The sequence below is a fragment of the Triturus cristatus genome, chromosome 5_2 (assembly GCF_964204655.1).
Source record: "Triturus cristatus chromosome 5_2, aTriCri1.1, whole genome shotgun sequence".
Taxonomy (NCBI): domain Eukaryota; kingdom Metazoa; phylum Chordata; class Amphibia; order Caudata; family Salamandridae; genus Triturus; species Triturus cristatus.
The window spans coordinates 369,209,467-369,235,679 of record NC_140588.1 but is presented as its reverse complement, the minus strand read 5'-3'; the positions used below and the strand labels follow the sequence as shown (position 1 = coordinate 369,235,679).

Here is a 26,213-nt window from a genome sequence, read left to right as displayed (position 1 = left end):
GGCTCCCTTCTCCTCCTCTGAATTGGGGTCCTCCCCTGGAGCCCTTGAGCTCAAGGGGGCTCCCTTCCTGCGGCACTGGTGCCCTGCCCTCCTTCAGCAGGTAGGACCTCCCTTATGCTCTCCCGGTATCGGGGCTCCCAGGGCCCCCCACCCCCCAGAAAAGGGGTCCTCCTGTCGCTCTCCATGGTAGACTCCTCCCATGATAGTATAGTTCCCTTCTCCTACTTAACAATAGGTACCTCCCTTGCAAGGGGAATTTACTCTCTCCTCCTGCCTCCCAGTCATCCCCCCACCCCGATCCTTCCTCGGCTGTCCCATATGTGATAGTAAGATCCCCTCTCCCCACCTCACAGTAGCACCTTCCTCCACTCCACACTCGCCACCCCCATTACACACACCAACACACCCCCTCTCCTCCCTCCGCCCACCCCTCGGGTCAGCCAGTGCTGCTGGTGGGCGGGGCTCCCCAGGCCACTCCCACGGCCACGCGCAGCACCGCCCGGGCGCTCTCTGTCCTCTACCCCTCTCCCCCGCTCTCCTATTCCTTCCTTTAGCGCTCGGGCTCCCCGGCTGCACCAACCCCGCGGCCGCCGCCACTGCTCGGCGATGCCGACTCTCTCCCGTCCCCCCACGCTCTTTCAGCCAACTCTTTAAGCTCGGCACTCTCCAATGGTTGTACGCACTGTAGGATGGGACTTAAGTGCAACGGCAGATACGTCTCACTGATCCTCGCGGTGCAGCTAGGTAAGTGTCCCGCGGGGCGTCAGGTGCGCGCGGCGCCGGCCACACTGCGGGGCCGATGACTCGAAAAACACTATTACAAGGTACCTTTCAAAGAAGGAAGGAAAAAGAGCGTCTTTCAGAGGTCGCCCTGGTTTAATTGCAGCTTGCTAATAAGGTGTTTATTATATGAAATACTATTTGTTTAAATAGTTGTTTGAGTGTGTAGTTTTGCGTGTGGGGGAGGGGGATAATAGTAGTACAGTATTGCCGTGTGATTTTTTTTTCTCCCATTCATATTTGTCCAGTCTGGGTCATATTTAATGCATAAGTGATGAATATGCAATCTGCGTGCCTGGCGGTGCGATTGGGATGCAGGGAAGCGCTCGAAGTGGATGGAGGGCGCTACAGGATGCTCGAGGCACGTAGTACCGTGGCTTGTGGCACAGAAGAGAGAGTCGTGCGAAATTCCATCCTGGGTCTGAGCACTGGACACAGTGTATTTTCCTTCCTGTTTCCGAGTGCCGTCTCAGGATTATCGAACCCCTGAGCATGTGCAACCATTTGATTATTTATTAAATGTAAAAGCCTTTGGACATTTCGAACCGAAATGTTGTAATACAGAACAGTAACGTTCCGTTGCAAAGTGAATGGAAGGGCTGGTTAGCGAATAATGTATTGCGAGTTTTTGGGTGGGGACGTAGGCACTATATGAATTTAACGGAGTTTAAAGAGCGTGAGATATATATATTCAAAGATATTTTGTCACTTATTCATTTTGGTTTAAAAGCAGGAGTCAACGGCGTAACTGTTAAGAAGGCAGTGCAACAAACCCTTTTAAAAAGACAGTTCGACAAAGCAAAAAATGAAAGGACATTTCTCTCCTTGAGGGAAAAAAACAAACAAAAAAAATAAATATATATATATATATATATGTATATATACATATACATATAGATCATAATGGTTGTTTGAGAAGGATAGCAGGAGCGTCATTTTTGAGACTCGCACCCATTGTGAAGATTGCACCATCTTTTTTAATCAAATTACTTTGTTATATTTTTTTTTTTACAAAGGCCGATATCCGATGCTTCGTTTTTGAGGATCTTGTTTTTGCGAATCGCGTGCGTCTCGTCCGTTTCTTCGACTGTGAATCTACATGGGATATATTTTGCGGGTGACTCTCGGCTCCCTGTTTCGTGCTGACTGCTTCGCGTGCCTCTCTGGCAAAACATCTCTACCTCCGTTTTAGTTTGTGCCAGGAGGCGCCAAGGAAGGACTGCAGAGCTCGCTCTGACCTCATTTCTGAGCTACGGTTGTGTGTAAAGGGGGTGCCACCAGCCCGCCCCCCTCCTCCCACCCGTTCCCTCCGCAGGGTCCGTCCAACAGGGAGACCCCTCTCGTGTTTAGTTAAGAGGCATATTTTACAGCACCCACTGCTGTCTGAAGGGAGCCCCCGTTGTTTTCCCCGTTCACTGTTCACGCCAGAGCCCCGTGCTGCAGTTCACCCCACATTCCCCCAGTATTTTTTTGCTTCTGACTCGGGGGGGGGGGGGGGCGAGAGCCGTGGTATCCCTGAGGGGAGGTGGGCTTGGGTACCCACAGGCCCGCTGACTGCGGCATCGTCTCCTCCGGCTCCTGCCGTCCGCCACTGCCTGTTGGCACCTCTCTGCCTAATATCGTGAAAAATCGTTTTTTAATGACAAGTTCACACCCTCCAGTTTCTTGGATACGATTAGGAAGAAACCCCGGGGAGGGGGCGTGTATCCTTGGAGTATGACCGGTGTCAAGGTCACTCAGAGTCCCCCCCCCCCCACCGACACAGAATATGAAGAGCCCGTATTTAATTTAAAAAAAATCAGGTGAACAAGTGTATCAGAGGACGGTGGTCTCTCCCCTGCAGAAAATAGAGCGCTCCATCTACACAGAAAACGTTTCTAAAAATACATATTTACGTCTACCAAGACATGGCCATTTTCTCTCTTTGCTTCTAGGTTTATTTGTTTTAGTTCATTTTTTCTTCTGCCTCCTTCGCTTTAAACTCTATTCAGGAGGATGGGTGGTGGGGTTTAAATCCACTTTAATTGAAGAAACTCACTTAATTTGTGGGAAATTAGGTATACAGCCTACCATATTTCTATCACAAAATAAATTATTCCTAGTAGTAGTATTCCGTATTCGTTCTGGTTTTTTTTGTGACTTAATTATATATATATATATATATATATATATATTATATATATAGAGAGAGATAGATAGATAGATAGATAGATAGATAGATAGATAGATAGATAGATAGATATAATACTTTGTCCCGGATACTGCCCTGCCCTTACAGTCAAAGACTAGCAACACAGGAAGACGGCACAATCGGAGGCTGGAAGTTTTTCCTGATATATATAGATATATATACATCCCAATCATTCTTCAGAATTGTATTTTGAAATCACCCGCAAATATTAAAGGACGGAGATTGACTTCTGGTGATAAAAAGCGTCGCGAAGCACGGATAGTTGTGCGCTGAGGCGACCAGGGAAGCGTTATCAGCGGCCGTCTGCAGAGCTGTGTCTTTGATGGAGTGGTCGCGGCCGGGCAGGGAGTCCCCCATCTTTTCTGACACCGTTCTTCAGTTGGACCCAGCAGACGGGTCACCCTGCAACCAGTGCCGAGGAAGTGGTTAACTAGCGCCTTCGCCAGTGGTACCAAGGCGCACAACACGGACAATTCCGTTTTTTAAATTGTATTAATTTCTGCTTCGAAGCTCGACATGGATTCGTCGTCTGGTTATTTCCCGACCCTGCTGTGCATGTTTGGAGCCGTCAGGCTGCATCTGTTCCTGGCAGCGGTGCTGGTGGGGATGTTTGGTTCTGGACTTTCTTTTAATATGTTTTCGCGTTGGTTTGAGGGGCAGTTTGGAATAAACAGACGGTATAAACACACTCAAGGACAGCCATGCTGTCGAGGAAGCCGCGAGGTTAGGAAAACGCGGGAGGATAGATGAACAGTGACTGCCTGCGCCTATCTACAGTGGGCTCGCTGTCGATGCCACATTTCGCCCCTGCTCCCTTTTTCTATCCGGGGGTTTAGTTTCCGTTCTAACGCGGCCTCTTGTCTTCGGTTGTGTACACTCAGTGTCTGAAGAGAGGTTCTGCGCGTTTGTGCTGCTTTTCGTGGCCTTTCTAAATTGTTTCTGCAATGGTTTATGTGGAAAAGCCACCCTAATGCACGCACAGACCGTGGCCCCTAAGGGTTATGGAAGGGGGCAAGGCAGCAATAGGGGTGCGCAGATTACCTCAGAGTAACTGGAATACGCTTCATTCTGTTGTCCTTTTGTTAATCTATCTATCTATCTATCTATCTATCTATCTATCTATCTATCTATCTATCTATCTATCTATCTATCTATTTGTCTGTCTGTATAATTGTCCATCTACATATCTATCTGTGTTCTAATTCTCCTTCCCTTTCTACCTCGCACACTCGCTTTCTCCATCCATATCTCTCTCCGCCGAGACATCTTGCTTTTCTCGCCCCTCTCTCCTTCTCATGTCTCCAGTCTTCCCCTGTTTGGCTCCTTTTCTCTATAGTCCACCTCTATTTGCCCCTACCTCTCGCCCCACAAGCCTCTCTGAAATCTTCCTTCCTCCCCTCTCGGTCCCTCGCTCCCCCAGCCTTTCCCCTTCCCTCCACTACGCGCCAAGTGCGTCCCTCCCAAAGCCCCTCCCACCCTTCTCTCGTCGCTGTCTCCGCCCACTCCTCTCACCCCCACCGCACTCGCTTCTCTATTCCTTTCTGCATTATGTCATGAATCCACATTCGGGGTCTTCTCTTCCAGCTGGACGGATTAAAGGGACCCTCTTGTGTGATCTTGTGCCCACCGCGCACACTACAGGGTTGGGGGTGCACAGGCGCCCCCACGCAGCGCCTACACCTGGGTTACACTATAACATAACATGACGTGTATATTTGTACTACTAACACATTTCAGCCCTAGGGTTTCAAGGCACTTGTTAACTGATGGTTATTGTTAGGTCCGGAAGACTCGCGCTTTCGACGCCAAGAAGATGAAAGGCGGGTAGCCCTGCCCGTATTCGAACCCATCGAGTCAACCATCGAGCACATATCTTTAGTCCACTGAGCCCGGAGTTTAGTTTTGGGGTACTGCTTGGAAACCCTCCCCCGCAGCCCTTGAATGAATGGGTTATTGAACGCGGCCGGATAGGTGGCCTCGTGGGTGAATTGATGTGTGACTACCACCTGCATCTTATACTTGGGTAGATTATAAGGCAGTCGGGCCAGTGCCTTCCCCTGTGTTGATGCCTAGCCGCACCCCACTCCTCCGACCGCCGGATCGCGCAGCCCCGCGGGTCCCATCTCGCCGCATCTGACCGTGGCGGAGACAAGCCCCGCTGACAGCTCCGTCGTCGTTAATTCCCCCTAATTCCCGTCATCCGCAGCGCCGTCGATGAGATAAACGGCCGGGCTCGGTTCTGCTCCAGTAACGCCAGAGGCCTGGCGGGAACGGGAATGTTTTCCTTTTTTGTTACATCCGAATCGATTGACCGAGTCTGAACCCAGCCAACCGGGAGACAGGAACAAACCAGGCCGACCCGGCTCTTCCAGCAGCAGGGGTGCGCTCACTCACCCCCGGCTGCGCTCACTCAACGTGCACAGACAGCTCCTCACACCCTGCACCACCTACTCTTGACACTCACCCTGCACCGTCTGCTCCTCACACCCTGCACCGACTGCTGACACCCTGCACAGACTGCTGACACCCTGCACCGCCTGTTCCTCATACCCTGCACATCTGCTCCTGACACCCTGCACCGTCTGCTCCTGACACCCTGCACCACCTACACCTGACAGTCACCCTCACTGTCTGTTCCTCATACCCTGCACTGTCTGCTCCTGACACCCTGCACCATCTGCTCTTGACACCCTGCATCGTCTGCTCCTGACACCCTGCACAATCTGCTCCTGACACCCTGCATCGTCTGCTCCTGACACCCTGCAACGTCTGCTCCTGACACCCTGCATCGTCTGCTCCTGCCACCCTGCACCGTCTGCTCCTGACACCCTGCATGTCTGCTCCTGCCACCCTGCACCGTCTGCTCCTGACACCCTGCACCACCTACACCTGACAGTCACCCTCACCGTCTGTTCCTCATACCCTGCACTGTCTGCTCCTGACACCCTGCACCATCTGCTCTTGACACCCTGCATCGTCTGCTCCTGACACCCTGCACAATCTGCTCCTGACACCCTGCATCGTCTGCTCCTGACACCCTGCACCGTCTGCTCCTGACACCCTGCATCGTCTGCTCCTGCCACCCTGCACCGTCCGCTCCTGACACCCTGCATGTCTGCTCCTGCCACCCTGCACCGTCTGCTCCTGACACCCTGCACCACCTACACCTAACACTCACCCTGCATCGTCTACTCCTGACAAACCCTGCACCGTCTGCTCCTGACACCCTGCACAGTCTGCTCCTGACACCCTGTACTGTATGCTCCTGACACCCTGAACAGTCTGCTCCTGACACCCTGCACCGTCTGCTCCTGACACCCTGCAATAGCTGCTCCTGACACCCTGCAACGACTGCTCCTGACACCCTGCACTGTCTGCCCCTGACACCCTGCACCGTCTGCTCCTGACACCCTGCACCGTCTGCTCCTGACATCCTGCACCGTCTGCTCCTGACACCCTGCAACAACTGCTCCTGACATCCTGCAACGACTGCTCCTGACACCCTGCACTGTCTGCCCCTGACACCCTGCACTGTCTGCCCCTGACACCCTGCAACGACTGCTCCTGACACCCTGCACTGTCTGCTCCTGACACCCTGCACCGACTGCTGACACCCTGCACCATCTGCTCCTGACACCCTGCACCATCTGCTCCTGACACCCTGCACCGCCTGCTCCTGACACCCTGCACCGTCTGCTCCTGACACCCTGCACTGACTGCTCCTGACACCCTGCACCGACTGCTCCTGACACCCTGCAAGGACTGCTGACACCCTGCACCATCTGCTCCTGACACCCTGCACCATCTGCTCCTGACACCCTGCACCGCCTGCTCCTGACACCCTGCACCGTCTGCTCCTGACACCCTGCACTGACTGCTCCTGACACCCTGCACCGACTGCTCCTGACACCCTGCAAGGACTGCTGACACCCTGCACTGTCTGCTTCTGACACCCTGCACCATCTGCTCCTGACACCCTGCACCGTCTGCTCCTGACACCCTGCAACGTCTGCTCCTGACACCCTGCACCGTTCTGCTCCTGACACCCTGCAGCAACTGCTGACACCCTGCACCGTCTGCTCCTCACACCCTGCACCGTCTGCGCCTGACACCCTGCACCGTCTGCTCCTGACACCCTGCACCACCTACACCTGACAGTCACCCTCACCGTCTGTTCCTCATACCCTGCACTGTCTGCTCCTGACACCCTGCACCATCTGCTCTTGACACCCTGCATCGTCTGCTCCTGACACCCTGCACAATCTGCTCCTGACACCCTGCATCGTCTGCTCCTGACACCCTGCACCGTCTGCTCCTGACACCCTACATCGTCTGCTCCTGCCACCCTGCACCGTCCGCTCCTGACACCCTGCATGTCTGCTCCTGCCATCCTGCACCGTCTGCTCCTGACACCCTGCACCACCTACACCTAACACTCACCCTGCATCGTCTACTCCTGACAAACCCTGCACCGTCTGCTCCTGACACCCTGCACAGTCTGCTCCTGACACCCTGTACTGTATGCTCCTGACACCCTGCACAGTCTGCTCCTGACACCCTGCACCGTCTGCTCCTGACACCCTGCAATAGCTGCTCCTGACACCCTGCAACGACTGCTCCTGACACCCTGCACTGTCTGCCCCTGACACCCTGCACCGTCTGCTCCTGACACCCTGCACCGTCTGCTCCTGACATCCTGCACCGTCTGCTCCTGACACCCTGCAACAACTGCTCCTGACATCCTGCAACGACTGCTCCTGACACCCTGCACTGTCTGCCCCTGACACCCTGCACTGTCTGCCCCTGACACCCTGCAACGACTGCTCCTGACACCCTGCACTGTCTGCTCCTGACACCCTGCACCGACTGCTGACACCCTGCACCGTCTGCTCCTGACACCCTGCACCGTCTGCTCCTGACACCCTGCACCGCCTGACACCCTGCACCGTCTGCTCCTGACACCCTGCACCGTCTGCTCCTGACACCCTGCACCGTCTGCTCCTGACACCCTGCAAGGACTGCTGACACCCTGCACTGTCTGCTTCTGACACCCTGCACCGTCTGCTCCTGACACCATGCACCGTCTGCTCCTGACACCCTGCAACGTCTGCTCCTGACACCCTGCACCGTTCTGCTCCTGACACCCTGCAGCAACTGCTGACACCCTGCACCGTCTGCTCCTCACACCCTGCACCGTCTGCTCCTGACACCCTGCACCATCTGCTCCTGACACCCTGCACCGTCTGCTCCTGACAGCCTGCAATGACTGCTACTGACACCCTGCACCGTCTGCTCCTGACGCCCTGAATGACTGCTCCTGACACCCTGCACCGTCTGCTCCTGACAGCCTGCAATGACTGCTACTGACACCCTGCACCGTCTGCTCCTGACGCCCTGAATGACTGCTCCTGACACCCTGCACCATCTGCTCCTGACACCCTGGATCCTAATCATCTGAAACACTGCACCGTCTGCTCCGGACATCCTGCAAGGACTGCTCCTGACACCCTGCACCGCCTGCTCCTGACACCCTGCACCGCCTGTTCCTGACATCCTGCACCGTCTGCTCCTGACACCCTGGACCGTCTGCTCCTGATACCCTGCACCGTCTGCTCCTGATACCCTGCACCGTCTGCTCCTGATACCCTGCACCGCCTGCTCCTGACACCCTGCACCGCCTGTTCCTGACATCCTGCACCGTCTGCTCCTGACACCCTGCACCGTCTGCTCCTGATACCCTGCACCGTCTGCTCCTGATACCCTGCACCGTCTGCTCCTGATACCCTGCACCGACTGCTCCTGACACCCTGCACCGCCTGCTCCTGACACCCTGCACCTCCTGCTCCTGACACCCTGCACCGTCTGCTCCTGACACCATGCATCCTACTCACCTGAAACACTGATCTATCTGCTCCGGACACCCTGGACTGACTGCTCATAACACCCTGCACCTCGTGCTCCTGACACCCTGCACCGCCTGTTTCTGACATCCTGTATCGACTGCTCCTGACACTCAACCTGCACATCTTCTCCTGATACCCTGAAGGTCTGCTCCTGACACCCTGCACCGACTGCTCCTGACACCCTGCACGCCTGCTCCTGACACCCTGCACCGCCTGCTCCTGACACCCTGCACCACGTGTTCCTGACACCATGCACCATCTGCTCCTGACACCATGCACCGTCTGCTCTTGACACCAGGCACCGTCTGCTCCTGACACCCTGCAAGTCTGCTCCTGACACCCTGCACTGTGTGGTCCTGAAAACCTGCACGACTGCTTCCACACAGTTAATCTGTACCATATGCTCCCATGCACTCACCCTGCACGGTCTGCTCCTGAGAACTTATCCTGTGCCACCTGCTCTATGCACTCACTCTCCACCATGTTCCCCTGCAGCACAGTCGGCACCCGACACACCCTGCACCGTCTGCTCCTGCGCACTCACTCTGCACCGTCTGCTCCCACGCACTCACCATTCACCGTCTGCTCCCACAAACTCACCATGCATCGTCTGCTCCCACGCACTCACCATGCATCGTCTGCTCCCACGCACTCACCATGCATCGTCTGCTCCCACACACTCACCATACACCATCTGCTCCTGAGAACTCATCCTACACCATCTGCCCCTGTGCGCTCACCCTGCACTGTCTAGTCCCAGGGACTCGCCAGACACCATATGCTCCCGCCCACTCACACTGCAAAGTCACCTCTCATCCAGTCACCCTGCACCGCCTGCTCCTGCTCTCTCACCTCTGCACCGTCTAGTCCTGGCTCTCACCCTGCACCATCTAGTCCTGGCTCTCACCCTGCACCGTCAGCTCCCATGCACTCACACGCACCTTCTCCTCTTGCACACTCACCCTGTACCGTCTGCTGCTGCTCACTCACCCCTGCATTGTCTGGTCCTGGCTCTCGCCATGCACCGTCTCGTTCCATGCACTCACCCTGCAACGTCTGCTCCTGGCACTCACACTTCACCGTCTGCTCCCACATTCTCACTCTGAACCGAATGCCCCCCCACACTCATCCTGCAACGTATGCTCCCATGCACTCACCCTGCACCAACTATCCGTGTGCTCACCCACTGCCCCTGTGCACTCACCATGCACTGTCTGCTCCTTACCCTCACCCTGCAACATCTGGTCCCATGCCCCTACCCTGCACCGTATGCTCCTGGGTACTCACCATGCACTGTCTGATCCTGACACTCACCTTGCACCATCAGCTCCCATGCTCTCACCTGGCTCCTTCTGCTCCCACACACTCACCCTGCAACGTATGCTCCCATATATTCACCATGCACCGAATGCTCCAGCCCACTGACCCTCACTGTCTGCTCCCGCACACTCACCCTGCACCGTCTGCTCTCACATACTCATTCTGCAGTGTATGCTCCCTGCAATTACCCTGCACCAAATGCTTTCACGCACTCACCCTGCACCATCTGCTCCCGTGCACTGACCTGGCGCTGTCTGTTCTTGTGTGCTCACCCTGTACTATATGCGCCCACTCACTCTGCATCATCTGCTCCTGGCACGCACCTTTCATCGTCAGATCTTATTCACCCTGTACCGTCTGCTCCTGCTCACTCACCCTGCATCGTCTGCTCCTGACACTTACCCTTCATCTTCGAATCCCACTCACTCACCCTGCATAGTCTGCTCCTGACACTCACCCTTCATCGTTGGATCCACACACTCACCCTGCATAGTCTGCTCCTGACACTCACCCTTCATCATCAGATCCCACACACTCACCCTGCATAGTCTGCTCCTGAAACTCACCCTTCACCATCGGATCCTGTGCACTCGCCCTAAATTGTCTGCTCCCATGCACTCGCCCTGAATTGTCAACTCCCGTGCACTCGCCCTGAATTGTCTGCTCCCATGCACTCGCCCTAAATTGTCTGCTCCCATGCACTCACCCTGAAGTGTCTGCTCCCATGCACTTGCCCTGCAATGTATGCCCATGCACTTGCCCTGAATCGTCTGTTTCTGACACTCACTCTGAAACATCTGCTTCTGAGAGTCACCCTGCATCATCTGCTCATGTGCACTCACCCCACGACATCTGCTTCTGACAGTCACCCTACACCCTCTGCTGCCGCACACTCACCCTTCATCCTCTGCTCCCCTGCACTCATCATGCACTGTCTGCTTCTGCGCACTTACCGTGCACCATCTGCTCCTATGTTCTCACCGTGCACTGAATACTCCCCCGCACTCACCCTCAGTGGCGGCCGACACAAATAAAGAGTGGTGGAGGGGGCGTGCACGGCAGGGGTTTTAATAAAAAACGACTTACCACGTGCTGCCGGCCACTTCGTGCTCCTATGCCTCCAGTTCATGGTCTCAGCAGACCCGTGGGCAACATCATGGACTTCCCATCCGATCAAAGCGCTGCTCTCAAGAATGAGAGCAGCGTAGGGATTGGCCTGAGCGGGCTGCTTTAACGCTCGCTCAGGCACCTGGAGTCTGTGCTGTTACTCCACACCGGATGTGCAATATACCTGGGTGGAAGAAAACTAAGTGCGCATGTCAGTTTGGCTGGCCTAAGACGGCTGGCAAAACTGACATGCACACTTAAAAGTGCACCTACCACTCTTCCTCCCCCCTCCTATGGCCAAGCTCCACTATGCAGACACTGGCTCAGCCAGCAGCTGAAAAAGAAAACAATAATAAAATATTGTTTTATTTTTCAGCTGCAGGCTCTGAGCCAGTGGGGCGCTGCTCCTCCGCCATTGTGGAGGTGTCGCCGCTGCTCATCCTGCAATGTATGCTCCCACAAACTCATCCTGTACCGTCTGCTCCCATGCACTGACCCAGCACCATTTGCTCCCATGCACCTACCCTGCACTCACCCGCCACCGTGTGCACCTACGCACTCACACTGCACCTTCTTCGCCCACGCACTCACATGCACCTTCATCTCCCACGCACTCACCCTGCACCGTTTGCTTCTGACACTCACCCAGCACATCTGCTCCTTATACTCACCCTCAGTGCTTAATTTGAGGCGATGCTTATGACAATCTGCCACATTGTGGCACTGTTTGTCTAATTTACAGATGAGCAGAACTACAGTTGTTTATTATTACAATGTACATTAGAAATTACCAATACCACCGTCCAAGCTATGGGTATAGCTTTGGGGGCCTTGAATATTCTGAACTGTCACACTTACGGAGTGTGATTGTGTGTAGTTGTGTTCGTACTGTCATTTACAGCAATGTCAGGGCCAATGGGCTGTGCAAGCTGCAGCAGTCTCCTGACGAGAACAAATTTAGCACTGCAGTTACCCTGCAATGTTTGCTCCCCGCTCTCACCCTGCACAGTCTGCTACTGCAGCCACCACTGTCTGTTCCCTACAATTGCCTGCACCTTCTGTCCCCTGACACTCACCCTGCTCGTCTGCTCATGCACACACACCATGCGCCATCTGCTTCTGCACACTTACCATGCGCACTCTGCTTCTGCACACTCACCATGCACCATCTGCTTCACACACTCACCATGCACCATCCGCTTCACACGCTCAGCATGCACCATCTGCTTCCGTACACTCACCATGCACCATCTGCTTCCGTACACTCACCATGCACCATCTGCTTCCGTACACTCACCATGCACCATCTGCTTCACACAATCACCCTGCTCCATCCGCTTCACACACTCTCCATGCACCATCTGCTTCCGCACTCTCACTATGCACCATCTGCTTCCGCACTCTCACTATGCACCATCTGCTTCTGCACACTCACCATGCACCCTCTGCTTCTGCACACTCACCATGCACCATCTGCTTCACTCAATCACCCTGCTCCATCTGCTTCACACACTCACCATGCACCATCTGCTTCCGCACTCTCACTATGCACCATCTGCTTCCACACACTCACCATGCACCATTGGCTTCTACAAACTCACCATGCACCATCTGCTTCCTCACACTCACTCTGCTCTGTCTGCTTCTGCACACTCACCATGCACCATCTGCTTCTGCACACTCACCATACACCATCTGCTTCCGCACATTCAGCCTGCACCATCTGCTCTTGCACACTCAACATGCACCATCTGCTCATGCACACTCACCAAGCACCATCTGCTTCCGCACCCTCACCAGGCACCATCTGCTCATGCACACTCACCATGCACCATCTGCTTCACACACTCGCCATGCACCATCTGCTTCACACACTCACCAAGCACCAACTGCTTCCGCACACTCACCCTGCTCCATCTGCTCATGCACACTCACCATGCACCATTTGCTTAACACACTCAGCATGCTCCATCTGCTCATGCACACTCACCATGCACCATTTGCTTAACACACTCAGCATGCTCCACCTGCTTCCCACACTCGCCAAGCACCATCTGCTTCACACGCTCACCAAGCACCATCTGCTTCACACACTCACCAAGCACCAACTGCTTCTACACACTCAGCATGCTCCACCTGCTTCCTCACACTCAGCCTACTCCACCTGCTTCCGCACACTCAGCCTGCTCCACCTGCTTCTGCACACTCAGCCTGCCCCACCTGCTTCTGCACACTCACCAAGCACCATCTGCTTCTGCACACTCACCAAGCACCATCTGCTTCCGCACACTCACCCTGCTCCATCTGCTCATGCACACTCACCATGCACCATCTGCTTCACACACTCACCTTGCACTGTCTGCTTCACACACTCACCAAGCACCATCTGCTTCACACGCTCACCAAGCACCATCTGCTTCACACACTCACGAAGCACCAACTGCTTCTGCACTCGGCATGCTCCACCTGCTTCCTCACACTCAGCCTGCTCCACCTGCTTGTGCACACTCACCAAGCATCATCTGCTTCTGCACACTCGGCATGCTCCACCTGCTTCCTCATACTCAGCCTGCTCCACCTGCTTCTGCACACTCACCAAGCACCATCTGCTTCTGCACACTCAGCCTGCGCCACCTGCTTCTGCACACTCAGCCTGCTCCACCTGCTTCTGCACACTCAGCCTGCTCCACCTGCTTCCGCACACTCAGCCTGCTCCACCTGCTTCCGCAAACTCAGCCTGCTCCACCTGCTTCTGCACACTCAGCATGCTCCACCTGCTTCCTCACACTCAGCCTGCTCCACCTGCTTCCTCACACTCAGCCTGCTCCACCTGCTTCCGCACACTCAGCCTGCTCCACCTGCTTCCTCACACTCAGCCTGCTCCACCTGCTTCCGCACACTCAGCCTGCTCCACCTGCTTCCGCACACTCAGCCTGCTCCACCTGCTTCCACACACTCAGCCTGCTCCACATGCTTCCGCACACTCAGCATGCTCCACCTGCTTCTGCACACTCAGCCTGCTCCAGCTGCTTGTGCACACTCACCAAGCACCATCTGCTTCTGCACACTCAGCATGCTCCACCTTCTTCTGCAAACTCAGCCTGCTCCACATGCTTCCGCACACTCAGCATGCTCCACCTTCTTCTGCACACTCACCCTGCTCCATCTGCTCATGCACACTCACCATGCACCATCTGCTTCTGCACACTCACCAAGCACCATCTGCTTCCGCACACTCACCCTGCTCCATCTGCTCATGCACACTCACCATGCACCATCTGCTTCTGCACACTCACCAAGCACCATCTGCTTCCGCACACTCAGCCTACTCCATCTGCTTCCTCACACTCAGCCTGCTCCACCTGCTTCCTCACACTCAGCCTGCTCCACCTGCTTCCGCACACTCAGCCTGCTCCACCTGCTTCCTCACACTCAGCCTGCTCCACCTGCTTCCGCACACTCAGCCTGCTCCACCTGCTTCCGCACACTCAGCCTGCTCCACCTGCTTCCACACACTCAGCCTGCTCCACATGCTTCCGCACACTCAGCATGCTCCACCTGCTTCTGCACACTCAGCCTGCTCCAGCTGCTTGTGCACACTCACCAAGCACCATCTGCTTCTGCACACTCAGCATGCTCCACCTTCTTCTGCAAACTCAGCCTGCTCCACATGCTTCCGCACACTCAGCATGCTCCACCTTCTTCTGCACACTCACCCTGCTCCATCTGCTCATGCACACTCACCATGCACCATCTGCTTCTGCACACTCACCAAGCACCATCTGCTTCAGCACACTCAGCCTGCTCCATCTGCTTCCGCACACTCACCCTGCTCCATCTGCTCATGCACACTCACCAAGCACCATCTGCTTCCACACACTCGGCCTGCTCCATCTGCTTCACACACTCACCATGTACCACCTGCTTCTGCACACTCACCGCCTGCTTCTGCACACTCACCGCCTGCTTCTGCACACTCACCATGCACCATCTGCTTCCAGGCTGGCCCTTCTCTTTCAGCACCAGGACTCCCACCTACCAGTTTGACTCACCGTGCACCATCTGCTTCTGCCCATCTACCCTTGACACTCACCCTGCACCCTCTGCTTCCTCACATTCACCCTGCACCATTTTCTCCTTCACACCCTGCAACTTTTTTCCCTCACACACGCGCTTCTCTGCCACAATCACCCAGCACCGTCTGCTGCGGCCAGTGGCATAGGGAGGCCTCTACTCTAGCAGCTTAAGCGAGGATTGCCGCTGGGCCTGATGGGCTGGTGAACTGTGTCCTACTTAAACCTTATTAGTTTTTTATGGGCAGTGCTGTCTTTAACACAGAGGCGTGCTGGGCAGTTGCCCAGCGACCCCATGAGCATAGGGGCCCCATGCAGACCAGAGTTTTACACGAATTCTCCGTTAAACATTTTTGTTCCTGTGAGTGGTTGTGTAGGCAGGGCCCAGTGCACTGTTTTGCCCGGTGGCCTATAATGCTGTTAATATGGCCCTGGTGATAGGCCTCTTCTGCCTGCATGTCTTCGGAGATAATGCTAACAAATAGAATGTCGGGGAAGGCAGTGAAGGAATGGAAGAGGGCTGATGGCCTTGGCTTCATGCACAGTGAAAGAGAAATAATAAGGGAAAACCCCAGGGAATAAGGCAGAGAAACTATTGGTAGATAGAAAGGTGAAAGAACAGGTGGAGGGAAAGTGGAAAGAAAATGAAAGGCAAGAAGGGTGAAAGGTAGGATGGACGGGTGAAATAATGGAAGGATTGATTGATGAACGAGTGATAAGATGTATGGAAGAGTTTGAGGGTCTACAGGTGAAAGGGCGAATGAAAGACGGGTGAAAGACTGAACAGTTGGAGAAGGATGGATGAAAGGAGGAATGGAAGGACACAGGAACTTTTTCAAGGATGGATGGAAAGTTAGAGGAATGTTCAGCAGGATGAATGAATTGATGACAGGGTGAATGGATGAAATAGTAAATGTCTGCTCATTCACCCTGAATGATACTGTTTTAAAGAGGGTGCTTGTTCCATGTGATGAGAGGTAACAGGGTCGAAATGGGAAGTCGAAGTAGGCCCCGGGGACCAAAATAGAAGTTGCCCCATTAGTGAATTAGAAAGCAAAAAAAGTGAACCATGTTTGCAATTCGAGGCAGTTTGAACTTGTAAGGACAGACTGTGTAGGTGTTTGGCAAGGTATGGAAGACTGTGTATATATATGAGCTTGATTCAGCCAATGTTTGTTCTATTATCTGCTAAATCAACAGTACAAACTGTCCCAGAAGACCCTAAAACAGTCTCACAGACAGCAGGAAACACGGCCCTCACACTGACCTGGCATGCCAGCCCATCAGACACTATCTGATTGTCCTGTAGACAAGGCCACTGGGATTATGTGATTATGAGGTTGCTGTATTTTTTCACCGAATTTACCACATAATCCATCATCTCCTGCATAATCTGCTGATTATACAAAAGCAAAAAAAAAGGTTTCTACGTGAATCAAATGTACTAACACCCAGCGACATGTGGAGGCCCTTTACAAAGGTTGACTAGTAAAATGTCTGTTGCTGATTGCTACATTTGGGTTTTATACTGGTGCTACTGAGGTGCAACCACTGCCCATACAGTGTTACCAAGTGTAAAAGTGAAAAAATATTGAAGTTGTACTATCACTAAATGTGCTGCATTATTCCGCATAAATTGCCCTTTGTTGCTGTATAATCTACTCAGCCCTGCCACATACTTTGGCCTTCTACTGCCGCATAATTCCAGTGGCCCTGCCTATAGGCCAGTCCGACACTGGGAGATTTAAGTGGGGATATTTTCCGGCTACTCATTGTCTGCTGCACACTCCAAAATGTATTAATTTCTACCACAGCTCACACAAGACGTCATGTGCCCTTGACTACAAAGGAAAAGCATATTTTAGAGGGATTGCGTTTCCTTCCTCCATAGTCCATGTGTTTCGGGACCACCAGCATGCACGATATTCGAGAGTCTCAGCTGAGCCCTGCCTTACTTGTTCGTGTTTTAGACGAGTCGAGACAGACCCCCTTTATTCGGCAGACGGAGCCCTGAAATGCATCACACGAATTTACCCTGTGGAATGGCCCTCTCCGACGTGTGCTTTCCCCTGTGGTTTGGTGGTGGGGGCGACATTCAGCCCTAGCACTTTGCGATGGGTGAATGGATTGATGATTGCAGTCTGGACTGGATGTATTCCTGCTCACCAGGAAGCAAAGCGCCTGCCCCCACCTCTTTTCCTTCCCACAGTGCCTCCTCGCCCCAGCTCTCCGCCCATCCCTAGTGAAACTTGGAGAGTTGGGGCCCCGGGCCAGGATCGTGAAGTGGCCCCTGCAGCGTCTGCGGCACAAGCCCTCCCCCTTCTTCAGGGGAACTTAACCCTTCATTGGGGCCCTAGCTTTCCATGGCCATAAATATCTGTGAGCTATGACAGACTCAGAGCCCCTCCCACCTCCGTCACATTCTGCAGCTGGGGGGCATCATTTTGCCTTATGCCATAGAGTGGGGGTTCTACAGAAAGGGGCGCTACAGTAGTTCCCGCCATACAAGGTAGTATCTCAGTGCGGACTGGGGAGGGGAAATCAAGGGCCGTGCACTGCCCCCTCCCACACACACCCACACGCACCAGGGAGCAGCGCTGCGCGTGCCCTGAATACGCCTCTCTCCCGCCCATCACGAGCTGTCAGTCACTGCTTGTACGGTGACTCCCCCAGAACTGATGAAGACACACGCCAGTCACCACCAGGGCCCCACTAGCCCCTCGGAGGGCTGGCAGGGGGCGGGGCTCGGCGTGAAGGGGCGGAACGTGGAAGCCTCACCGAGCACAGCGCTTGCACTGCGCGCAGTCTGCGGAAAACGCAACTTGAAACGTTCATTCCCAGCACAAACGCGCACCTCGGCGGCAGGGCTCTTCGTCGCCGTTCGTTCCCGGTTTGCGGAATAGCTCCAGCCTGTCCGGTAACTTCCTCTCTGAAATGTCGAGGTCCATGTTCTGTTCAGTTGTTTAACCAAGTCATTACCAAGCCTGACAAAGAATTACTTCCAAGAACGCGCATTACATTCCAGAAATGGACCGTTTCATTATTATTCAATAAAAAAAAAAAAATACACACTCTCCCACGGTGTTTTTTTCTAAATGCCAAAATCCCACCCCAGTTGCCTGCGTTTATTTATTTTAACACGCCGTAGCGCCTACAGTTCAAGGGCGTTTGCAAACACAATCACACGACGACAGATCACGCCGCAAATAAATTCCAATCAATAACCAAAGCAACAATCCAGAAACATAAAACCAACACAATGCGGATTTTTGTTGCCTTTGATAGTGAACCGGAGGACGGGTTCCGTTCATTGCAGTGCGGATTCGGTGCTTGACCGGCACAGTGGGAAGCAGCATGGTACTCTGGGGGCAAAACAACACATTTCCGCCCAGACCCGAGCACGGACACCGGACCAGTTGTTTTTACAAACCAGCCGGCAGCCACTGCAAGGATTTGTGGGGATTCCAACGTAAAATCGCATTTTCCGCAAAAGGATCAAGACATTGTTCTGTATGGAGAGTCCTGCCGCCTTTATTGGCAAACTCAATGCCTTATTTTTGGTTGAAACGCGACCAGGCTATAAGCGAGCGCACCACCGTAACATAATAATAACCGTTACAGAAATAGTGGAATAAAACTCATCAAAGACTATACAAATAGTCTAAATTTGAATGGCCTCCTGGTGTCCCCCAAGTGTGCACAATTGCTGCGGCGTCATTGGTGGCCGGCACCGACCGCTGTAACAGACCTCCGTGGCTCGGTATCGGGCTGTAGCACGCGGCCTGTGCTAGTAAAGAGACCTGTGGTAGAAGGCCGGGTTTATCTTTTTTTTCCTACTTTTTGAACAACAGTTAGGAGGGCCGCTTGCCGTTCATTTATTTGCAAAATCCACTGCTTTAAAATTGCTGCACGATTTCAGTCAGAAATGTGTTTTTTCCCTATCATTTTGGATTATTAAATATTTTCGTAATGGCTCATGGAAGAACAATCAGTCAAAGGGAATTGTGAACAGGCTATTTGTTTTATGATGCGGAATTAGTGCGTGCACACAGATGCTGTTTTTATTTTGGATTTTGGATCTGTGTTTCAGTTACAATTAGCATTGAAACTGACAACGTTCTGCTTATTTCATTTGGAGGTGCCTGCGTTTTGCTTCCTAGTGTATTATGTTGACTCCTGTGAGGGGTTGTCCGTTGTCTGTGGTGAGACACGGGCTTCCTAGTGTATTATGCTGACTCCTGTGAGGGGTTGTCCGTTGTCTGTGGTGAGACACGGGCTTCCTAGTGTATTATGTTGACTCCTGTGAGGGGTTGTCCGTTGTCTGTGGTGAGACACGGGCTTCCTAGTGTATTATGCTGACTCCTGTGAGGGGTTGTCCGTTGTCTGTGGTGAGACACGGGCTTCCTAGTGTATTATGCTGACTCCTGTGAGGGGTTGTCCGTTGTCTGTGGTGAGACACGGGCTTCCTAGTGTATTATGCTGACTCCTGTGAGGGGTTGTCCGTTGTCTGTGGTGAGACACGGGCTTCCTAGTGTATTATGTTGACTCCTGTGAGGGGTTGTCCGTTGTCTGTGGTGAGACACGGGCTTCCTAGTGTATTATGTTGACTCCTGTGAGGGGTTGTCCGTTGTCTGTGGTGGGGCTCGCGCTGCAGTTTGGGAACTCTTGAATGGGAGATGCAGGAGATTGTTTTGGGCGTTTGTTTTACTTCCTTGTACGTGGGGTAGACTTTTGTCTATGTTGTGGCATTTATCATTGATTTTGCTGCTCTTTCCGGCTGTAGCCAGGCACCTGTGTTTCAGAATATGTTGTAGTTTGATGCCACGAATGGGCATTCTATTGTCTGTGTTTTTTTATCATCTGCTGTAGGTTGCTGCCTTCTTCGAAGGCGGTGCTTGTCTCCATGCTGTAGCTAGCGCCTGCTAAATACGTTATCCCCGTATCTGTGTAGATTTAGTATGCGACTTGCTGCTTCCTACATATGACACTCTGGTGCCTGTGTTTTTACTTTTGCTGTGGTTTGGCGCCTACTGCATAAGACAATCTGGTGCCTGTTTTTGTTCTTTTCCTATATTTTAACATGTCTTGTTTTCTGTGTTTTGATCTCTGGTGAGCTCTCTTGGTGTCAGTGTTTTGACAGTCTAGCTTATCGTCTGGGGTCTGGAATCTGCAATAGTTTCACACATCTTGAACAGTGTAGCCTGGTGTCAGGTGTTTTGGCCTCTAGTTTAGTTTGCTGCTTCCTGCGTAAAATCGACTGATATCTGTGTTTTGATCTCTGCACAAGTCTGATACATTTTGCATAGGATAACCTGTTATATGTGCTTTGATCTCTGCTGTAGTCTGATGTGTCTCTTGTAGAGTATAGTATTGTATGTGTGTGTGGGCTTCTGCTGTTTTTTTGTCTCTTGCATAGGATAGCCTGGCATCTCTGCTGTTGTTTTCTACCGCCTGCACATGTGCTTTGTGTTTTTATCTCTGCTGTAGCCTGACACCTCTTGTACAGAATAACTTGGGATCTGAGTTTAAGCTTCTGGTGTTTTTGCTACCTTTTGCAAAGGATGGTATAAGATCTGTTTTTTCTTTCTTTAACTATGCTGCTGTTTACTGTCCATTGCACAGGATGGCTTGGTCTTTGTGTTTTGAACCCTGCTGCTGTTTGCAGTCCATTGCACAGGATAGCTTGGTCTCTGTGTGTTGAACTCTGCTGCTGTTTTCTGTCCATTGCACAGGTTGGCTTTGGTATGTGTATTTTGAACTCTGCTGCTGTTTGCTGTCTCTTTCACAGGATAGCCTGGTATGTGTATTTTGATCTCTGCTGTTTGTTGCATGGGATGGCTGATATTTGTGCTTGGCCTCTACTGCTGTTTGCTGCCTCTTGCACGGGAAGGGTTGGGATCTGTGGTTTGATCTGTGCTGCAGTCCGACCTTTTGAACAGGAAAGACTGGTGTGTTTCGCCTCGGATGGTTTTACTGCCTCTTGTATGGAATAGTCTGTTATCGGCTGCTTGATCTCGGCTGTAATCTGACACCTCTTCTTGCCCTGAGTTGCTTAGGTATTTGTTTTGGTATTTCTTGCAGCGTGGCGGCTCCTGCATAAGATGACAGGACACCTGTGATTCGGCAGCCGCTGCGGTTTGTTGTCTCCCGCATAGGAGACTTTGGCCTGAAAGGCAGGGTTCGGTTGGTTCCCGGTCAGGTTAGGGCTCAAGTCTCCGCGTCTTCACTGACAGGCACGGCGTCGGTGATTGCGAATGAAACGCTCCAAGCCCCTCCCCTGCTTCTTGCCCCAGGAGTCCGTGTTTGTGGCTGACGTCAGAGTATTTCCGCTACAACATGGTGTCCTCCTGTACGGAGGAAGACGCACTGGGTGGTGAATCTTAACGCAGCCAAAGGAGACAATTGTAAACCCCTACCCCCCGCCCCCCCCTCCAAACGGTACGCCGGCCAGCTCTCGTGCGCCCACCAGACGTACCATCTGTGCAAAAATAAGACTACGTCGACCTTTAAAAAAAAAAATATACGTGGCAATTAGCGAGCTGGTGCGGACTCAGTTTATTCCATGACGGCTTTCTCCAAAACCCACTTTAAGGCTGCAGCATGCACGTGCGGTCTTCATTGAACCCGCGTGCACTTGGGAGAGAAAGCAGGCTCCGAGCAGCCCACTGTGACTCCCCGGGGAACACGTCACCGCCCAGCTTCAAATATACTATCATGGAAAACGAATAGTGCAAACGAAATACATATACATTATCAAGCTTGATTAATTAGGTGAATATGGGGAAGATAAACAGTGGGCACAGATCACACAAGAACGCCATATAGTGGATTTTATAAAGTAATTATTGTCTAACCTGTTTATTTTAATTATTATTGCTCCATTATTACTGCTATTATTATTATTATCATCATCGCTAATAATAACAATATTTATTGATAACGATGAAAACAAAAATGCCATAAAAATGTAATGCATTTTAAAAGAGTGGTAATGTAATAGTGCTAATACAAATGCATAAGTATCGTTTTTATGTTGTATCTGCATGGCGTGTAAAGTAGGATGTGCTTCAATCCGGGTTTACAAGACCAGCTGGGTTGTGACAGATGTGATTTGAGGTATTGTGCAGGCTGTACTGAAGTAAATGTGCTTCGACAACCTGTGTCACAATTCTACCTGAATTGAGGTTAGACGGAATGTATTATGTCATGTCTATGTGTATATACTGCAGATGTTCTAGGGGCATATGTGTTTGAAACAGGCTGCATTGTGGTATATGTTATCGGGCTGTAAAGCAAGCTGTGCTATAGCAGAGGTGAATTGAGTGAGGTGCGTTGTGCTATGGGGGCATCTGTATGTGTACCAAGCATCATGTTTGTTCTGGGATCTTTGTGTAGTACAATGCCAATCTGAATTGTAATGGATGGGAATTGTGTCAAGCTGTCCTCCAGTAGGATTGCAACAGGAATGCGCAAACTGTTGTGTGGGGTTTCTGTGGGTACATGGCATGTTGCGGTTCAGTGTGCTTGCTTTGGTGTACAAGGAAGGCTTTGGGAACTCTATGTGCAGGAGGCATGCTGTAGTTCAGTGCTTGATCATTGATTTGAATGCAGGCTGTGTTGTAAAAGGTGAGTTTAAATGTGCAGGCTGGGTTGCCGTGTTGTAGAAGTGAATTGGTATGAGGCACTTGTGTGGGATCAGCATGTCTATCAGACATGCTGTGGGCGAGTGAGTCTAATGCAGGATGTACTGTATTGTATTGTAATTGCCTTTATATAGCACTTACTTCCCCTGACAAGGCATCAAAGCACTTTTTTGGTGAGTAGCACACTACTTCTGAACCCATAAAGGATTAGTGGTGAAATAGTACAGTGAAATATGAAAGTAATATGAGTGGTGGATATGTTAGTCAGTTATTTGGATTGAGAAGGATAGTGGAGGGATAGAAAACGGAAAAGGTTTGCATTTATATAGCGCTTGCTACCCCTGATGAGGTGTTGAAGCACTCTTTCGGCAAGTAGCATGCTAATCCGGAATCCATAAAGGGTAAGTGGTGAATTAGTATAGTGAAATATGAAATTAAATTGAGTGGTGAATATGTTAGCTTGTTATTTGGATTTTGGAGCTCATAGGAGTAGGAGAAGTCTTGGTATGAGTAAGAGGGAGATGGAGGGGGAAGACTTAGAGGGAAGGGTCTAGAAAGGCTTGTTTGGGAGATCTTAATAGTAAAAGAGGTTTGAGATGATGCAAGGAGGGCTAGAGGAGGGAAGAGTCTAGAAAGGGTTAGTTTGGGGATCATAGTGGTGGCATGGGATGAATGAGATTGGACGTAGAGGATATATTGATGGAGGTATAGGGTGAGAAATAGGGTAGTGCATTGGAAAGAGTAGTAGAATGAGGTTTGAGATGAGTCAGAGAGTTGAGGTAGAGGATATATTGAGAGCGGTATAGGGTGAGAAATAGTGTAGTGCATTGAATAAGCTGAATTAGAAGAAAAGTAATAAATATATAGATACATAAGTACATGGAAGATATATATATGCATAAGGAAGGTAGTATATGTAGATTAAAGATGCATTAAATAAACTCAGTCTTTCAATTGTTGTTATACTTTAAATTCATTTACTTGGTCCTTTTTTGTGATCTAGTAATACGTTCTGTGATGAAGACAGGAAGTGTTCTAGTAATGTGCATGGGGATGTAAGGCAGGGTGTGCATAGAGATGTAAGGCAAGATGAGTTCTTGTAATGTGGATAGAGATGTAGGGTTGGATGTGTTCTAGTAATGTGTGCTAGGATGTAAGGCAGGATGTGTTCTAGAAGTGTGAGTTGGAATGTCAGGCAGGGTGTGTTCTAGTAATGTGCGTTGGAATTTAAGGCAGGGTGTGTTCTAGTAATGTGAGTTGGAATGTAAGGCAGGGTGTGTTCTAGTAATGTGAGTTGGACTGTAAGGCAGGGTGCTTTCTAGTAGTGTGAGTTGGAATGTAAGGCAAGGTGTGTTCTAGTAATGTGCGTTGGAATTTAAGGCAGGGTGTGTTCTAGTAATGTGAGTTGGAATGTAAGGCAGGGTGTGTTCTAGTAATGTGAGTTGGAATGTCAGGCAGGGTGTGTTCTAGTAATGTGCGTTGGACTGTCAGGCAGGGTGTGTTCTAGTAGTGTGTGTTGGACTGTCAGGCAGGGTGTGTTCTAGTAGTGTGAGTTGGAATTTAAGGCAGGGTGTGTTCTAGTAGTGTGATTTGGAATGTAAGGCAGGGTGTGTATAGGGATGTAAGGCAAGATGAGTTCTTGTAATGTGGATAGAGATGTAGGGTAGGATGTGTTCTAGTAATGTGTGCTAGGATGTAAGGCAGGATGTGTTCTAGAAGTGTGAGTTGGAATGTAATGCAGGGTGTGCTCTAGTAATGTGCGTTGGAATTTAAGGCAGGGTGTGTTCTAGTAGTGTGAGTTGGAATGTCAGGCAGGGTGTGTTCTAGTAATGTGCGTTGGAATTTAAGGCAGGGTGTGTTCTAGTAGTGTGAGTTGGAATGTAAGGCAGGGTGTGTTCTAGTAGTGTGAGTTGGAATGTAAGGCAGGGTGTGTTCTAGTAGTGTGAGATGGAATGTAAGGCAGGGTGTGTCCGAGTCATTTGTGCCAGGATATACAGCAGGACGTGTTCTAGTAATGTGTGCCGGGATGCAAGGCATGATGGTTTATAGCAGTAGTCTTCAAACCTTTCAATGCCTCTCCCCTCATGTAAAAAACGTAATCGGGCCTCCTGGTGTGAAAATCTATTTTTACAATAATTCTAGAAAATTGGCAATGTTTAAACCCTCTTAACTGTATTTGAACACTGCAGTTCTGCTCCGTTATCCTTTTAAAAAATGTAGTCAAGTACATGGCTGCCAACATGCTATGGGCAGTCTGGTCTTTCTAAAGTGTAAAACTATTCTAATGTGGTTCTTTATCTGAAATGAGATGGTGGTTAAGGATTATTTGGAGGCCCTCCCCCTCTGACACTTGGCTATGAGTGACATAATATGTTAGTGATTGCACATTACAGAGTGGCTTATCTCAGCTCTGTCTTTTTATTAGCATAGTTATGCTCTTGACCAGTGTCTGGCACTCCCCACCCCCCTCCCCCATGGGACCACTAAAGGCCCCCCCAGGAAGGCCTGCCCCACAGTTTGAAGACCTCTGATTTTTAGTAATGTGAACTGGGATGTATGGTTGTGTGTGTTCTAGCAACGTGAGCTGGGGTTTTAGCAGATGTATTCTAGTAATGTGTGCTGGATTATAAGGCACGAGAGTTCAAATAAGATATATAGGGATGTAAGGCAGGATGTGTTCTAGTAATGTGTATAGACGTGTAAGGCAGGATGTGTTCATGGATGTAAGGTAGGATGTGTTCCAGTAATGTGCATAGGGGTGTAAGGTAGGATGTGTTCTAGTAATGTGTATGAGGTGTAAGGTAGATGTTCTAGTAATGTGTATATGGATGTAAGGCAGGATGTGTTCTAGTAATGTGTATAGAGGTGTAAGGTAGGATATGTTCTAGTAATGTGTATATGGATGTAAGGCAGGATATATTCTAGTCATCTGTATATGAATGTATGGCAGGATATGTTCTACTAATGTGTGTAGGCGTGTAAGGTAGGATGTTTTCTAGTAATGTCTTTGTGGAGGTAAGGCAGGATGTGGTCTAGTAATGTGTATAGGGATATAGATCATATAGAGATGTAAGGCAGGATGTGTTCTAGTAATGTTCTAGTAACGTGTAGAGCGATACATGGCTGGATGTATTCTAGTGATTTGTGCTGGGATTTACGTCATGATATGTTCTAGTAATGTTTATCAGACCCCCCA

The 26,213-nt window shown here is 51.2% G+C and overlaps 1 protein-coding gene across 1 annotated transcript in view; it reads left to right on the top strand.

Moving 5' to 3' along the window:
- Window positions 1-533: 533 nt before the first annotated feature.
- The window catches only part of NRN1 (neuritin 1), a 49,683-nt gene continuing 24,003 nt past the window's right edge, over window positions 534-26,213 (top strand). Inside the window, exon 1 of the mRNA XM_085607214.1 lies at window positions 534-744. Coding sequence (XP_085463340.1) covers window positions 690-744 — 55 coding nt within the window. The 5' untranslated portion in view covers window positions 534-689. The remainder of the gene's footprint in view (window positions 745-26,213) is intronic.